Here is an 18,283-nt window from a genome sequence, read left to right on the forward strand (position 1 = left end):
TCTGAGGTCCCAGGATCCAGACAGGCTTGGCCAATCCTTCCCCGCCCAAACTGTAACTCTCAGAACCAACACCCTGGCATAGGGGTGGAGGGGAAAATAGGTGAGGTCAGAGACAAAGAAGAGGGAAAGGTCAGGTGGGGCTCCGGGTTCCCTGCCACACGCCTCCGCTCACGTTCTGCTTTTCTCCGGAGAGCTCCCGCCCACCCTGCAACCCTCGCCTAGCCCGGCCGCCCTTGCCAGCTCCCTCCCAGTGCCTTGTGGAGGCGGGGCAGCAGAACCGCAGCCACAGCCAATCACAGCGGGGGCCTTCGAGGAGGGGCGTGGCCTGACAACTTCGGCAGCTCGGCTGGAGCAATCTGGACGCAGGAGAGCAAAGCTCCTCTGCACCTGACCCCAGGTGCGCCCCTCAGCGTCCCCGGCTCGCGGGGCGCGCGGGATGGAGCGGGTTTGGGAGGCTGCGCGCGGAGGCCAAGCCGGGGCGGAGCTCCCAATGGAGCCCGTGGGAAGCCTGGTCCCCGGGCTGGAGCAGCCGCAGGTCCCCGAGAAGGCGCGACAACCTGAAGGTCCTGAAAGCAGCCCGAGTCCGTCCAGGGCCATGAAGAAGGCGGCGGGCGCAGGCCGGGAGCCCTCGAGCGAGAAGCAGCTGCCTTCGCCTCGCCCCGGGACCCCGCGCGTGCCGCCGCTCAGCCTGGACTACGGCGCCTGCCCCGAGCCACCGTCGCCGGGACCCGCCTCGGTCAAGCTGCCCCGGAATGGCGAGGCGCCCGGGGCTGAGCCTGCGCCCGGCGCCTGGGCGCCCATGGAGCTGCAGGTAGATGTGCTTGTGAAGCCCGTGGGCGCGGCCGGTGGCAGCCGCACGCCGTCGCCCAGGCCCTCCACGCGCTTCCTCACGGTGCCGGTGCCCGAGTCCCCCGCCTTCTCCCGCCAAGCGGACACAGCGCACCAGCTCCTGCCGCGCGCATCGTCCCTGAGCGGCACGTGGGAACGCGGCTCGACGCTGGCTGCAGCCGGGACGGAGAGCGGCCGCGACGCTGAGGGTCGGGCCAGCCCAGTGGAAGGAAGCTCCCCGGGCTCCCCCACGTGCTGCCGCTGCAAGGAGCTGGGGCTGGAGAAGGAGGATGCGGCGCTGCTGCCCCGCGCGGGGTTGGAGGGCGACGAGAAGCTGCCCCGGGCAGTAACGCTTACCGGTGAGTTGCTCACCTGCGCCGGCAGCCGGCGCCGCCAGGTCGGGTGGACGTAGCCGAAACCCCCACACGCGCCCAGTCCTGGACCGCTGGGTAGCTGACCGACTAAGGGACCCAGTGGGCCATCCGGATCCCCCACCCGATCTGGCATCTCGGGCTTACAATCAATAACATTCCTGCCTACGTAACTGTAATCCACATTGTTGCGGTGGCTCACGCCTGTAATCCCAGCACTTTGGGAGGTCGAGGCAGCTGGATCACCTGAGGTCAAGAGTTCGAGACCAGCCTGACCAATATGATGAAACCCTGTCTCTACTAAAATTACAAAAATTAGCCAGGCATGGTGGCAGGCACCTGTAATCCCAGCTACTTGGGAGGCTGAGGCATGAGAATTGCTTGAACCCGGGAGGTGGAGGTTGCAGTGAGCTGAGATCATGCCACTGCACTCCAGCCTGGGTGATAGAGTAAGACTCGGTCTCAAAAATAAATAAATAAATAAATAAATAAATAAATAATAAAAGGGCTGGGCGCGTTGGCTCACGCCTGTAATCCCATCACTTTGGGAGGCTGAGGCAGGCAGATCACAAAGTCAGGAGTTCGAGACCAGCCTGGGTAACATAATGAAACCCTGTCTCTACTAAAAATACAAAAAAAAAAAAATTAGCCAGGCATGGTGGCGTGCATCTGTAATCCCAGCTACTCGGGAGGTTGAGGCAGGAGAATTGCTTGAACCTGGTAGGCGGAGGTTGCAGTGAGCCGAGATCGCATCACTGCACTCCAACCTGGGTGACAGAGCAAGACTGTCTCAAAAAAATAAAAAAAAAATAAAGAATATCTGACTTCTTTCTCCAGAATATAAAGTTGGAACTTAAATGTTGCAGTTTATGTTGGCATCCCAGGCTGAGGGGTTGGGTGCTGGGGTGAGGTGGGTGCGATGCTGGTGTGCTATGTCTGTGGTTCTGAGTTGGGTTGGTTGGGATGGTCTCCGCTAACCTGACTGTCCTGTTTGCCCCTGTCCCAGGGCTGCCCATGTATGTGAAGTCCCTGTACTGGGCCCTGGCGTTCATGGCTGTGCTCCTGGCAGTCTCTGGGGTTGTCATTGTGGTCCTGGCCTCAAGAGCAGGTATGGTGTCCCCCGCAGTCCTCATCCCTTCTCCCTGCTGCTCCACTACTGGGACTGTGTTTCCAGCCCTTAAAACACCTTAGAATTCGAAAGAGACACTGGGAGAGGCAACATGAAGACATGGTACTTGATGAGCAAAGTTAAGGAAAATTGGTGCCTTCCTCCCACTGGACACAGCTTGTGCCCTGATAATCAATCAGATGCCAGCCGTCACCCCAGGGACTTTGTGCACTGCACACACTATAAAACCTCCCTGGGGCCCTGCCCACCCTGAGGTTTGCCAGTTCCATGCCCCTTCATTTGAGGTGGCAACCAGGCTTTGTTTATTTAATGCAGCTTACCCTGCAGCTCACCAGCAGTCTCTGTGCTTGCAGGAGCCAGATGTCAGCCATGCCCCCCAGGCTGGGTGTTGTCCGAGGAGCACTGTTACTACTTCTCTGTAGAAGCGCAGGCCTGGGAAGCCAGCCAGGCTTTCTGCTCAGCCTACCACGCTACCCTCCCCCTGCTAAGCCACACCCAGGTGAGAAGGGGGTGGCCAATCTAAGGGGGTACAGATCCTTCTAGACCACAGAATCCTAGCACTGGAAAGAAGCTTAATGATTGAATCCAGCTCTTCATTATAGAAGTCACCAAGATATAGAGGAATAGCATGACCATAACTTCGTGTAGCCTCTAACTCCTGTGCTCAGGCGATCCTCCTGCCTCAGCCTCCCAGGTAGCTATAGGCATGTGCCACCATGACCAGCTTTAAAAAAAAATTTTTTTTTGGCCACGCACAGTGGCTCACACCAGTAATCCCAGCACTTTGGGAGGCCAAGGCGGGCGGATCACAAGGTCAGGAGTTCTAGACCAGTCTGACCAACACGCTGAAACCCTGTCTCTACTAAAAATTAGCCAGACATGGTGGCGGGTGCCTGTGATCCCAGCTATTTAGGAGGCTGAGGCAGGAGAATTGCTTGAACCCGGGAGGCGGAGGTTGCAGTTGAGCTGAGATCACGCCACTGCACTCCAGCCTGCACAACAGAGCAAGGCTCCATCTCAAAAAAATAAATAAAAATAAAAATAAAATTTTTTTTAAGAGACAGGGTCTCACTATGTTGGCCAGGCCGGTTCAAACTTATGGCCTCAAGTGATCCTCCTTCGTTAACCTCCCAAAGTGCTGGAATTACAGGCATGAGCCACTGCGCACAGCCAAGCACTTATGTTCTAATCGTTGGTCTCTGGGTCATCTTTTGATGGGCTGGGTTTGGCTGGACAGCTTAGCTTTAGAATGCAGATTGCCGGGCTTGGTTTGAGGCTGCAGGTTGGGTTTGTGTTTGCCCCAGAAGCCCCTCATCTTTCTACCTGAGAGAAACTCTTCATAAGAAAGATGGCGGACGTCTGAGAAACGAGCCAAACTGTGCAAGCATCATTTGAAGCCGCCACTCCTGTCACACAGGCCAGCGTTTCAGTGGTCAAAGCAATAACATGGCCAAGCCGAATATCAAAGGGCAGTGTAGAATAGTCCATTCCCATGGGAGAGGGAGAGGAGTGGATGTTAGCTGAACAGTAATCCAGTCAGTGGGTTTGAGAGCACCCACAAAAAGGGACCAATAGACAGGATCCAGCCCTTGGCATAATTTTTATTTTCATTTTTATTTATTTATTTATTTTTTGCGACAGAGTCTCACTCTGTTGCCCAGGAAGGCTGGAGTGCAGTGGCATGATCTCGGCTCACTGCAACCTCCACCTCCCAGGTTCAAGGGGTTCTCTTGCCTCAGCCTCCAAAGTAGCTGGGATTCCAGGCATGCGCCAGCACACCTGGCTAATTTTTGTATATTTAGTTGAGACAGGGTTTCTCCATGTTGGTCAGGCTGGTCTCGAAATCCCCACCTCAGGTGATCCGCCCGCCTCGGCCTCCCAGAGTGCTAGGATTACAGCATGAGCCACTGTACCTAGCATTTTCCTTTTTTTTTTTTTTCTTTTGTTTTTTGAGACAGGTCCTCACTCTGTGGCCCAGGCTGAGTGCAGTAGTGCAGTCATGGCTCACTGCAGGCTTGAACTCCCAGGCTCAAGCAGTCCTCCCACCTCAGCCTCCTGAATAGCAAGGACTACAGGCATGTGCCACAACCGGCTACCTTATTTTTTGTAGAGACACAAGTCTTGCTATGTTGCCCAGGCTGGTCTTAAACTCCAGGACTCAAGCAATCCTCCCACCTCAGCCTTTCAAAGTGCTGGGATTACAGGTGTGAGCCACTGTGCCTGGCTTTTTTTTTTTTTCCCATTTAAAAAAATTGTGTTAAAATACACATAACATAAAATTTACCATCCTAGCCATTTTAAGTGTACAGTTGAGTGATATTAAATACATTCATAATGTTGAGCACCCATCACCACCATCCATCTCCTGAAATCTTTTCATCTTGTACAGCTGAAACTCTAACGCCTCTAAACACTAATTCCCCATTGCTCCCATCCCCAGTCCCTGGCAGTCACCATGCTGCGTTCTCTCTCTCTCTTTGGTTTGGACTACTCTAAGAACCTCATACAAGTGGAATCACACAGTATTTGTCTTATTGTGACTGGCTTATTTCTTTTTTTTTCTTTTTTGAGACAGAGTCTTGCTCTGTCACCCAGGCTGGAGTGCAGTGGCACAATCTCGGCTCACTGCAAGCTCTGCCTCCCGGGTTCACGCCATTCTCCTGCCTCAGCCTCCCGAGTAGCTGATAGTATAGGCGCTCGCCACTACGCCTGGCTAATTTTTTGGTATTTTTAGTAGAGACGGGGTTTCACTGTGTTAACCAGGATGGTCTCGATCTCCTGACCTCGTAATCCACCCGCCTCGGCCTCCTAAAGTGCTGGGATTACAGGCATGAGCCACCATGCCCGTCCATGACTGGCTTATTTCACTTAGCATCATGTCCTCAAGGCTCACCTGTGTCATAGCCTGTATGAGAATTCGCTTCCTTTTTAAGGCTGAATAATATTCCATTGTATGTATGTGCCACATTTTGCTTATTTATTCATTGGTCAGTACCCTTGGGTTGCTTCCATGTTTGGGCTGTTGTGAGTAACGCAGCTATGAATTTGGGTGGACAAATATCTCTTCAAGACCCTTTTTTTTTTTTTTTTTTTTTTTGAGATGGCATCTCGCTCTGTCTCCTAGGCTGGAGTACAGTGGCGCAATCCCGGCTCACTGCAAGCTCCGCCTCCCGGGTTCACGCCATTCTCCTGCCTCAGCCTCCCGAGTAGTGGGGACTACAGGCGCCCGCCACCTCGCCCGGCTAATTTTTTGGTATATTTAGTAGAGACGGGGTTTCACTGTGTTAGCCAGGATGGTCTCGATCTCCTGACCTTGTGATCCGCCCGTCTCGGCCTCCTATAGTGCTGGGATTACAGGCGTGAGCCACCATGCCCAGCCTGTTTTCAGTTCTTAGAGTATATACCCAGAAGTGAGAATTACTGGATCATATGGTAATCCTATTTTTAATTTTTTGAGGAATTGCCGTACTGTTTTCCACAGGAGCTGTGCGATTTTACATTCCCAGCAATCCTTGGCTTAATTTTACCTGGGGGCAGGTGCCAGGAGGTTATATTAGCTGTTCTGGTACGTATGAAAACGCAGCATTCCTTCTTTCAGTGCTTTAAGGAGTGTGTATTAAGCACTTACTCCGTGTTTGGCATAGGGGATTCAGTAATGAGCCAGAATAGCACAACCCCCACCTTGACAAAGCTAAGAGAGCAGTGAGGGAGGCAGACATCAATCAGGAAATCATAGAAATAGATGTTTAATGACCACACTGATCTGTGCTGTGAAGGGGCGGTGCACAGTGCTATGAGAGTAAATGACAGGAGGATGTGTCCTGAAGGTCAAGGTGAGCAAGGCACCAGGTGCCTTTCAAAACACTTTCAAGAAAAGATAGTGAGGCCAGGCGCAGTGGATCACACCCATAATCCCAGCACTTTGGGAGCCTGAGGAGGCAGGCGAATCACCTGAAGTCAGAAGTTCAAGACCAGCCTGGCCAACCTGGTGAAACCCCATTTCTACTAAAAATACAAAAATTAGCCAGGCGTGGTGGCATGCACCTGTAGTCCCCACTACTTGGGAGACTGAGGCATGGGAATTGCTTGAACCCAGAAGATAGAGGATGCAGTGAGCCAAGATTGTGCTACTGTGCTCCAGTCTGGGTAACAGAGTGAGACTCGATCTCAAAAAAAAAAAAAAGATAGTGACACTGGGCCAGACAGCCTCCTGGAATCCTCTCTTCTCTGTTCCAGTCTGGACCAGTTGCTCACCAGGTCTGCTGCACAGCTGTTCCAGAATTTCTATTTACCTGCATCCTCATTATGCCTTTTGCCTCTCTCCTTGGTGGGATTCCCTGTTTCACAGATCGCTTGTCTTTTCATTGGTTTCACCTCAGTCTCCTGAGTAGAGTCAGGGTTTTGCCACCTTGCCGAGGCTTGTCTTGAACTCCTGGGCTCAGGCGATCTGCCTGCCTCAGCCTCCCAAAGTGCTAGGATTACAGATGTGAGCCACCGTACCCGACCTCAATTTCTTGAGACCTTTTGTGCTTAAAGAACTTTTATTCTAACCTCCAAGCTACCAATCACTTGGCTGGTGTGTAGGAAAAACACTCAAACTGTCTTTCCTCTGCTCTCACACAACAACCACCATCAACCCAGAAGGCTTCTGTGACCGCATGTGTGTTTTGTTTTGTTGTTTTTTCTCTTATGCACCAAGCAGTGGGCACCAGCTGGGTGTCCTGTAATTTAATTCAACTCCGATGCTGTCTTCCTGGAGGTAGCTTCAGATCCCACAGTTTGAGGGCTCAGTCCCTAAGGCTGCCCAGCTTCAGACACCAGTCATAAGTCCAGGCCTCTGGAACTTCTGACTGGCTGGCTTTAAGTTTGGGCTCCCACGTTCCCCCTTTGGGTTTGATTAATTTGCTCTAGCAGAGATGGGCCAGGACCTTCCCTGGAATAAGGTCTTATGACCCACAGCAGATTAGAGTCCTGCCTTGGGCAGAAGGTCAGAGAGAGAGAGATTCTATTTCCTAGGCCTGGGACTGCGTCTGAGGCCTGGAGCACCACAGCATTATAACAAATCATGTGGCAAGGGCTATGGGAGTTATGAGCCAGGAACTGTGGACAAGAACATTATTTTATTTTATTTTATTTTATTTATTTATTTTTGAGATGAAGTTTCACTCTGTCACCCAGGCTGGAGTGCAGTGGCGTGATCTCGGCTCACTGCAACCTCTGCCTCCTGGATTCAAGTGATGCTCCTGCCTCAGCCTCCCAAGTAGCTGGAATTACAGGCATGTGCCACCATGCCTGGCTAATTTTTTTGTATTTTTAGTAAAGACGGGGTTTCACCATGTTGGCCAGGCTGGTCTTGAACTCCTGACCTCAAATGATCCACCTGCCTCGGCCTCCCAAAGTTCTGGGATTACAAGTGTGAGCCACCATGCCCAGCCAAAAACATTATTTTAGTTAGAGATATGGAGATAGAGACATAGATATCATAATATCACATCTGAGTATAGAATTCTAGGTAGAAAACCGCTTTCCCCCAGAATTCTCCGTGACTGTCAGCTCTTAGTCTTGCCATTAAGAAATCTGAGCCAAGGTCAGGCACAGTAGAAAATTATTAGCTAGGCATAGTGGCGCACACCTGTAGTCCTAGCTACTCGGGAGGCTGAGGTACTAGAATTGCTTGAACCTGGGAGGCAGAAGTTGCAGTGAGCCAAGATTGTACCACTTGCACTCCAGCCTGGGCGACAGAGCGAGACTAGGTCTCAAAAAAAAAAAAAAAAAAAAGAAGTATGAGCCACTCCGATTCCCAGTTCTTTGTATGTCACTCATTTTTATTTCTTCTCTGGAAAACTTCAGTGTCTTCTTTGTTCTCAGTGTTCTGAAATTTAATAATATGCCCTGTGGGTCTTTTTCTTCATTTACAGTTTTGCTGCTTTGTTTCTAATTTTCAGAACTCTTTTGACCTTCCAAATGTTCCTTTTTTATGCTGTCCTGTTCCTGTTTCATGGAGGCCATCTTTTCAGTCTTGAACTCCCAACCTCAAGTGATCTGCCTGCCTCGGCCTCCCAGAGTGCTAGGATCACAGGTGTGAGCCACCACACCTGGCTGATGCCATCTTTTCTTATTTCATTGTGGATGCTGGTGGTTTTGAAATTTTCCTCTGCTCCCTGCATTAGCTCTGATTTTTTGTGTGTACTTTTTATTCTGTTTATTGTCTTTTTCATGTTAGAAAATTTCCTCAAATGTTGCGATCCCCAGCTGCTGTCATTGAGAGTAAAGCACTAAATTACAGATTAAGTGTTCTATGTCAGGTGGGAGGGTGGGGGTGAGGCTGAGCTTTTTTAGAGGCAGGCTTTACCATATGGAAATCAGGCAGGGACGCAGTCATTTTCTTAGTGAGTGCTGAGCTGTCATCATTCTAGGGGTAGGAGGGGGTGGTTTCACCTCTAAGTGTGTAGCACTTAAATATCCTTCCTATTTATTTATTTATTTATTTATTTATTTTCCAGACAGTCTCGGTCTGTCACCCAGGCTGGAGTGCAGTGGAGCAATCTCAGCTCACTGCAACCTCTGCCTCACAGGTTCAAGTGATTCTCCCGCCTTGGCCCTCTGAGTAGCTGGGATTACAGAGTCGCACCAACACACCCAGCTAATTTTTGTATTTTTGTAGAGACGGTGTTTTGCCATGTTGTCCAGGCTGGTCTCAAACTCCCGGCCTCAAGCGATCCACCCACCTTGGCCTCCCAAAATACTAGGATTACAGGCACGAGCTACTGCATCCCCTTCCCGTTTTAGTATAAACACCTTCACCCTTAGCTGAACCTGATATCCTGGATTCTAAAAGCCTCTGTGGTTCATCTTTCCAAATAGCTCGCTCCATAGGGAAGATGAGTGGATCGTTGGGCTAGAGGTGGAGGATCCTAACTGCTTCTTTTACAGACTTTCAACCAGTCCTTTTTCCCATACTTTGGCCTTCAGAAGGACCCGTTGTCTCTAATACTTAAGCTTTGGGAGCTTCTCAATACACATTGGGGGTATTTCTTGGCTTTCTCCCAGCTGTCTATCTGTCCTTTCCTTGAAAACCACTGAGCTTTCTCAGCTCTGAGGCTGTTACGGTTATCCAGCTTCCAAAATATTGATGTTTCTCATCTGATGTTGGCTCTTCCCATTCTTTTTCTTTTTTCTTCTTTCTTTTTAATAGACACAGGGTCTTACTATGTTTCCCAGGCTGGTCTTGAACTCCTGGGCTCAAGTGATCTTCCTGCCCTGGCCTCCCAAAGTGCTGGGATTACAGACATGAGCCAACCCACTCAGCCTCTCTTCCCATTATTTTTGTCCTTTTTTCTTTCTATTTTTATCATTTAAAAAAAGTTCTACTCTTATTTAAGGTTTTTAAATATGAATGAGTTTAAATCATTGAATGCTTTTTATGCATCCAGTGGGATGATAATATCTTTTTTGTTTCTCCTTTTAATCTCTTGTGGTGGTTTGTTTTATTCCTGGCTTCTTGTGATCAAGTCTACTTAGTCATGATTTTTTTTCCCCAAATATTTCTGGACTTGACTTGTTAATATGTCACTGAAGATATTTACATGCATGACATTTTGTCGGACTGTCCCTACCTGGAGTCAAAGTTGTTCAGCCCCACACAGTGGGGAGGGGAGGGAGTGCCTAGCTTTTTATTCCTGTGGGATTGTTCCTGCAAGTGCCTGCCATGCATTACAGAAGGATTAGGGGTCCAGGCTTTGCCCGGGGATAGGGGTCAGGAACTGCCACGTGTCAGGTGACAGCTCTGAAACAGTCTGCGGTCTGGTATCCCCACCTTCTGTATTGGGCTTCCCAGCCCTTTATCCCACCCACTTTGGCTGTCATATCCACACCTCTCTGAGACACACGCCTCCTCTGAGACTCACCTCTGTTTGTGCCACCTCGCCTGGGGACAATGAGAGTGAGAGTGGAGGGACAGAGCCCTGAAGAACTGGCCACTGGGCCTGTCCTGTCAGCTGCCTGGAGTGCCTGATGTCTCTTGCTCTGGAGGAGCCAAGAGGAGCCCTCCTGAGAACCCCTGAGGACCCTTGTGAGAGCAGGACAGGAAGTGAGTTCTTTTTGTTTTTGTTTTTGTTTTTTTTTTTTTTGAGACAAGAGTCTTGCTCAGCCGTTCAGGCTGGAGTGCAGTGGCGCAATCTTGGCTCACTGCAACCACCATCTCCCAGGTTCAAGCGATTCTCCCATCTCAGCCTTCCAAGTAGCTGGGATTACAGGCACCTGCCATCATGCCTGGCTAAATTTTGTATTTTAGTAGAGACGAGGTTTCACCATGTTGGCCAGGTTGGTCTTAAACTCTTGACCTCAGGTGATCTGCCCACCTTGGGCTCCCAAAGTGCTAGGATTACAGGCATGAACCACTGCTCCCAGCCAAGAAGTGAAGTCTTGAACACACATACCAGTATCTCTTATTGCTATGTATTTTTCTCATTATTAATATGTTCACTGCAAAAAGTTTGGAAAACATGAACATTTAGAAAATAAATTTTACTCATTATCTCATATCTAAAGATAAGCACTAACAAAATACTTTGGAATAGCTACTGCCAGGCTTTTTTCTATGATATGTAACTTTTTTTTTTTTTTTTTTGAGACGGAGTCTCGCTCTGTCGCCCAGGCTGGAGTGCAGTGGCGCGATCTCGGCTCACTGCAAGCTCCGCCTCCCGGGTTCACGCCATTCTCCTGCCTCAGCCTCCCGAGTAGCTAGGACTACAGGCGCCCACAACCGCGCCCGGCTAATTTTTTGTATTTTTAGTAGAGACGGGGTTTCACCGTGGTCTCGATCTCCTGACCTTGTGATCCGCCCGCCTCGGCCTCCCAAAGTGCTGGGATTACAGGCGTGAGCCACCGCGCCCGGCGATATGTAACTTTTTTAAAAAAACAAAAATGGAAGACCGGGCCTGGTGGCTCATGCCTGTAATCCCAGTGCTTTGGGAGGCCGAAGCAGGTGGATCACCTGACGTCAGGAGCTCAGGACCAGCCTGGCCAACATGATGAAACCCTGTCTCTACTAAAAATACAGAAATTAGCCAGGTGTGGTGACGGGTGCCTGTAATCCCAGCTACTCAGGAGGCTGAGGCAGGAGAATCACTTTAACCTGGGAGACAGGGGTTGCAGTGAGCTGAGATTGTGCCATTGCACTCCAGCCTGGGCGATAGAGTGAGACTCTGTCTCTTTAAAAAAAAGAAAAGAAAAGAAAAGAAATGTGCTGTTTCATAATCTGGTTTTATTTTGTTTTTTTGTTTTGTTTTGTTTTTAGAGACAGGTCTCACTCCGTTGCCCGGGCTAGGGCGCAGTGGTGCCATCATAGCTCGCTGCAGCCTCGAACTCTCCTGGGCTCGAGCAATCCTCCTGCCGCGGCCTCCCGAGTAGCTGGAACCACAGACATGTGCCACCACACCCAGCTAATTTTTTATTTTTTGTAGAGATGAAATCTTACTGTGTTGCCCAGGCTGATCTCAAAATCCTGGCCTCAAGCGATCCTCCCACCTCAGCCTCCCAAAGTCCTGGGATTGTAGTCATGAGCCCCTGTGCCTGGCCAATTCTTTTTCTAACTTTTGTTTAAATCTTTGTCAGTTTGACAGGGGAAAAAGAAGACTGGCTTTGCATTTCTTGTATTTCCACATAAGGCCAGACCATGGCTCATACTGGTTCGGCTGTCTGGGAATAGTCTTAGAATTGCTTATCCATAGCTGGGTGCGGAGGCTCATGCCTGTAATCCCAGCAATTTGGGAGGCTGAGGTGGGCAGATCATGAGATCAGGACATCGAGACCATCCTGGCCAACATGGTGAAATCCCATCTCTATTAAAGATACAAAAAAATTAGCTGGGCATGGTGGCATGCACATGTAGTCCCAGCTACTTGGGAGGCTGGGGCAGGAGAATCACTTGAACCTGGAAGGCGGAGGTTGCAGTGAGCCAAGGTCACACCACTGCATTCAAGCCTGGCGACAGAGACTCCATCCAAAAAAAAAAAGAATTGCTTACCCATGCCCTGTCTGTTTCTTTTCTCTTAGCATTACTCAGTCTTTTTCTTGTTGGTGTGTAGGAACTCTTTCCTTCGGTTGTCCGCTTGTTATATAGGGAATATCCTTATGCCCTTAGGCACACTTGTGCCATAAGGAATCTCTACTCCTTATACCCCACAGTGTCCTGACGTTGTGCTGGGGACTGGGCATGCAGGGGTGCGGAAGGCATGGCCGGGCCTCACGGTCCAGTGGGAGCCCTCAGATCTTCCTCCTAGTCCTGTAGTCTTCCATTTATTAAAGAAGTAAAACCTTTTTTCAAATCTTATTGTATTAGCTGGGCGTAGTGGCTCACACCTATAATCCCAGCACTTTGGGAGGCTGAGGCGGGTGGATCATCTGAGGTCAGGAGTTTGCGACCATTCTGGGCAACACGGCGAAACCCCATCTCTACTAAAAATACAAAATCAGCGGGACATGGTGTCACATGCCTGTGATCCCAGCTACTTAAGAGTCTGAGGCAGAAGAACACTTGAACCTGGGAGGCAGAGGTTGCAGTGAGCCGAGATCGCGCTACTGGGTGACAGAGCGAAACTCTGTCTCAAAAAATAAGTAGGCTGGGCATGGTGGCTCACACCTGTAATCGCAGCACTTTGGGAGGCCGAGGCAGGCAGATCACTTGAGATCAGGAGTTTAGGGCCAGCCTGGGCAACATGGTGAAACCCCATCTCTACTAAAACTACAAAACTTAGTTGAGCATGGTGGCACATGCCTGTAGTCCCAGCTACTCGGGAGGCTGAGGCAGGAGACTCGCTTGAACCCGGGAGGCAGAGGCTGCAGTGAGCCAAGATCGCGCCACTGCACTCCAGCCTGGGTGATAGAGCGAGACCCTATCTCAAAAAAATAAGTAAATAAACAAATCTTATTGTATTAGTTTACTGGGGCTACTATAGCAAAATATTGCAGACTGAGTAGCTTCAACAAGCTGACGTTCTCACAGTCCTGAAGGCTGGAAGTCTAAGATCAAGGTGTCAGCAGGTTCCGGGTTTCCAGAGGCCTCTCCTTGGCTTTCAGGTAGTGGCCCTTCTCCCTGTGTCCTCACCTGGCAGTCCTGTGCCCTCCCATCTCTAGTGTCTCTTGGTATGTCTAAATTTACTCCTCTTGTAACAACCCCAGTCACATTGGATTAGGGGCCACCTGAACAGCTTTATGTGCATTTAAGCACTCTTTAAAGGCGTGACTCCAAGTACAGTCACATTCTGAGGTACTGGGGGTTAGGGTACCCACGTATGAATTTTAGGGTGACAGAATTCATCCCGTCACACTTACGGAATCCCAACAGTTAAAAGACTGACACACGTGACATTTTGATATGTATCAAATTGTTTTATAAGTTCAAAAGAGAACACTATCCATAAGTTCAAAAGAGAACACTATCCTTTTCACTCGTGTCCGTGTGAAGAGACCACCAGACAGGCTTTGTGTGAGCAGCAAGGCTGTTTATTTCCCCTGGGTACAGGCGGGTTGAGTCCGAAAAGAGTCAGCGAAGGGAGATAAGGGTGGGGCTGTTTTACAAGATTCGGGTAAGTAGTGGAAAATTACAGTCAAAGGGCGTTGTTCTCTGGTGGGCAGGAGCGGGGGACACAAGGTGCTCAGTGGGGGAGCTTTTGAGCCAGGATGAGCCAGGAGAAGGAATTTCACAAGGTAATGTCATCAGTTAAGGCAGGAACAGGCCATTTCCACTTCTTTTGTGATTCTTCAGTTACTTCAGGCCATCTGGATGTGTATGTGCAGGTCACAGGGGATGTGATGGCTTAGCTTGGCCTCAGAGGCCTGACATTCCTGTCTTATATTAATAAGAAAAATAAAACAAAATAGTGGTAAAGTGTTGGGACGGCAAAAATTTTGGTGGGTGATATGGAGAGATAATGGGCGATGTTTTTCAGGGCTGCTTCAAGCGGGATTAGGGGTGATGTGGGAACCTAGAGTGGGAGAGATTAAGCTGAAGGAAGATTTTGTGGTAAGGGGCAATATTGTGGGGTTGTTAAAAGGAGCATTTGTCATATAGAACGTTTGGTGATGGCCTGGATGCGGTTTTGTATGAATTGAGAGACTAAACGGAAGACACAAGGTCTGAATAAGAGAAGGAGAAAAACAGGTATTAAAGGACTAAGAATTGGGAGGGCCCAGGATATCCAATTAGAGAGTGCCTAAGGGGGTTCAGCCTAATTAGTTGCTTGGTTAGCAAGTTTTTAGGCTCTATCTTTGAGTTTTTTTTGTTTTGTTTTGTTTTGTTTTTTAATGTTGTCATATACCAGGCCAGATTGATTTAGGTAAAAACAGCACTCTTCATTTAAAAATATACAGAGTCCTTTTTTTTTTTTTTTTTTTTTAGCAGTAAGTCAAGGCCTTGGTAATTTTGGAGGAAAGAGAAATGCAAAGCCAGCAATTGTTTGTTAAAGAAGGATTAAGGCCGGGCGTGGTGGCTCACGCCTGTAATCCCAACACTTTGGGAGGCCGAGGCGGGTGGATCACAAGGTCAGGAGATCAAGACCATCCTGGCTAACACGGTGAAACCCCATCTCTACTAAAAATACCAAAAAATTAGCCGGGCGTGGTAGCAGGTGCCTGTAGTCCCAGCTACTCGGGAGGCTGAGGTAGGAGAATGACATGAACCCGGGAGGCGGAGCTTGCAGTGAGCCGAGATTGCACCACTGCACTCCAGCCTGAGGTAGGAGAATGACATGAACCCAGGAGGCGGAGCTTGCAGTGAGCCAAGATTGCGCCACTGCACTCCAGCCTGGGCAACAGAGACTCTGTCTCAAAAAAAAAAAAAAAAAAAAAAAGGATTAAAAAACGGCTAGGAGACCGGGCACAGTGGCTCAAGCCTGTAATCCCAGCACTTTGGGAGGCCGAGACGGGCGGATCACGAGGTCAGGAGATCGAGACCATCCTGGCTAACACAGTGAAACCCCGTCTCTACTAAAAATACAAAAAACTAGCCGGGCGAGGTGACGGGCCCCTGTAGTCCCAGCTACTCCAGAGGCTGAGGCAGGAGAACAGCGTAAACCCGAGAGGTGGAGCTTGCAGTGAGCTGAGATCCGGCCACTGCACTCCAGCCCGAGCGACAGAGCGAGACTCCGTCTCAAAAAAAAAAATGGCTAGGAGAGAGTGAGTGAGATTGATAGTGTGGTGGAGATAGTTGGGGCGAGGTAGAGGGTGGCATAAGAATGGGAATGAGAATAAGAGAATATAAAAGTAAAGAATAGGACTTCATTAGGGTGAAAGTATTGGAGTGTACTTTGTCACTGAAGATCTTCTATCCACTTAAAGAGAGACTTAAGGGTGGCAGTTTGAGGTAAAACCAGGCACCACTGAATACCAAGAGCCTGAGAAACTGCTTGGGTGGTTTGACTAATAAAGGCCGGTCCGTTATCAGACTGTATAGAGGTGGGAAGGCCAAACCCAGGAATTATGTCTGACAGAAGGGAAGAAATGACAGCGGTGGCCTTCTCAGACCCTGTGGGAAAGGCCTCTACCCATCCAGTGAAAGTGTCTACCCAGACCAAGAGGTATTTTAGTTTCCTGACTCAGGGCATGTGAGTAAAGTCAATTTGCCAGTCCTGGGCGGGGGCAAATCCCTGAGCTTGATGCGTAGGGAAGGGAGGGGGCCTGAACAATCCCTGAGGAGCAGTAGAATAGTAGATGGAACACTGAGATTTTTTGAGGATAGATTTTTACGATGGAAAGGAAATGAGAGGTTCTATGAGACGGGCTAGCGGCTTGTAACCTACATGGAAGAGGTTATGAAATGACGACGGAATAGAATGGGCCTGTGAGGCTGGAAGGAGATATTTTCCTTAGTCCAAGAACCATTTGCCTTGTGTGGGAAGAGATTGATAGGTGGAAGTCTGAGTAGGGGAGTAGGTGGGAGTGGCCAGATGAGAAGGAGAAAAGCTGCCATGAGGGATAGAAGTTGGAATGCTAGCTGCTTTGTTTAGCTACATTATCAGCGTATGCATTGCCCTGAGCGATGGGATCTGATGCCTTTTGATGGCTGCTTGCAGTGAATGACTCTAGCTTCCTTTGAAAGTAAAGTGGCTTTGAGAAGAGTTTTTATTAAAGAGGCATTAATGATGGAGGACACTTGCATAGTGAGGAAATTTCTTTCTGCCCACATAACAGCATGGTGGTGCAGGATATAGAAGGCGTATTTAGAACCAGTATAAATATTGACACATAGTCCTTTTGCAAGAGCAAGGGCTCAAGTTAAGGCAATGAGTTTGGCTTGTTGAGAGGTAGTGGAGCGGGGCAGAGCAGTAGCCTCAATGATAGGTGTGGAAGATATGATAGCATAGTCTGCCTTTGCTGGTGAGTGGCAATTAGGTCTGGTGGAACTGCCATCAATAAACCAAGTGTGTTCAGGGTGAGGAACAGGAAAGAAGGAAAGATGGGGAAATGGAGTGAATGTCAGGTGGATCAGAGAGCTACAGTCATGGGGGGTCAGGTATGGTATCAGGAATAATATGGGAGGCCGGATTGAAGTCCAGGCCAGGAACAATGGTAATTGTGGGAGACTCAACAAAGAGTGAGTATAGCTGAAGGATCCAGAGGGCAGAAAGTATATGCGTCAGGTGTGAGGAAGAAAATAGATTTTGGAAGTTATGAGAACTGTAGGGAGTGAGTTGAGCATAGTTTGTGATTTTGAAGGCCTCTACAAGTATTAAAGCAGCGGCAGCTGCTACATGCAGACATGAGGGCTAGACTAAAAGAGTAAGGTCAAATTGTTTGGACAGAAAGACTACAGGGTGCGGTCCTGGCTCTTGTGTAAGAATTTGGACCACAGAGTCCTGCACTTCAGCTGTGTGTAATGAAAAAGATTGGGATGAGTTAGGGAGAGCTAGTGTGGGTGCAGCTTTTAGGGCTGTTTTTTAAGGAATGGAAAGGGGAGTGGGGAAATGATTTAGGATTTATGGGGTCAGCTAGGTTTATCTAGAATAGAATAATGGGTTGTGGAGGGAGGTATTGAGGATAGGAGAGTATATGGGTTTGGCACCACAGGGAGGATAGACGAAACGATTTGGTTAAGATGCAGATCCTGAACTAACCTGTAAGCCTTGTCCTGTTTTTGGACAGGTAAAATGGGGGAATTGTAAGGAGAGTTTATAGGCTTTAAAAGGCCATGTTGTAACAGGCGAGTGATAATGGGCTTTAATCCTTTTAAAGCGTGCTGTGTGATGGGATATTGGCGTTTAGTGGGGCAAGGGTGATTAAGTTTTAATGGGATGGTAAGGAGTGCATGATCAATTGCCAAGGAGGGAGTAGGGGTGTCTTATACTTGTGGATTAAGGTAGGGAGATCCAAGGGCAGCAATGAGGTGTGACTGTAGCCCAGGAATAGTCAGGGAAACAGATAATTTAGTTAAAATGTCTCGACCTGATAAGGGAGCTGGGAAGGTGGGGATAATTAAAAAGGAGTGCTTAAAAGAATGTTGTCCAAGTTGGCACCAGAGTTGGGGAGTTTTAAGAGGTTTAGAAGCCTGGCCGTCAATACCCACAACAGTTATGGAGGCAAGGGAAACAGGCCCTTGAAAGGAAGGTAATGTGGAGTGGGTAGCCTTTGTATTGATTAAGAAGGGGATGAACTTACCCTCCACTGTAAGAGTTACCCAAAGCGTCTGTGATGGTCTGGGAGGCTTCCAAGGTGATGGAGCAGCGTCAGTCTTAAGCCGCTAAGCCGAGAAGATCTGGGAAGGAGTCAGTCAGAGAGCCCTGGGCCAGAGTTCCAGGGGCTCTGGGAGTGGCTGCCAGGCAAGCTGGACAGTCTGATATCCAGTGGGGTCCCGTACAGATGGGACATGACTTAGGAGGAATCCCAGGCTGCAGGCATTCCTTGGCCCAGTGGCCAGATTTCTGGCACTTGAAGCAAGATCCTGGGGGAGGAAGTCCTG

The 18,283-nt window shown here is 49.2% G+C and overlaps 1 protein-coding gene across 1 annotated transcript in view; it reads left to right on the top strand.

Annotated features, from left to right (window-relative positions):
* Positions 1-405: 405 nt before the first annotated feature.
* The window catches only part of LOC105471296 (killer cell lectin like receptor G2), a 28,935-nt gene continuing 11,057 nt past the window's right edge, over positions 406-18,283 (top strand). The window contains exons 1-3 of the mRNA XM_011723695.3: positions 406-1,187; positions 2,206-2,307; positions 2,682-2,827. Of these exons, the coding sequence (XP_011721997.2) occupies positions 437-1,187; positions 2,206-2,307; positions 2,682-2,827 (999 nt within the window). The 5' untranslated portion in view covers positions 406-436. The remainder of the gene's footprint in view (positions 1,188-2,205; positions 2,308-2,681; positions 2,828-18,283) is intronic.

Source organism: Macaca nemestrina, chromosome 4 (genome assembly GCF_043159975.1).
Source record: "Macaca nemestrina isolate mMacNem1 chromosome 4, mMacNem.hap1, whole genome shotgun sequence".
Classification (NCBI taxonomy): domain Eukaryota; kingdom Metazoa; phylum Chordata; class Mammalia; order Primates; family Cercopithecidae; genus Macaca; species Macaca nemestrina.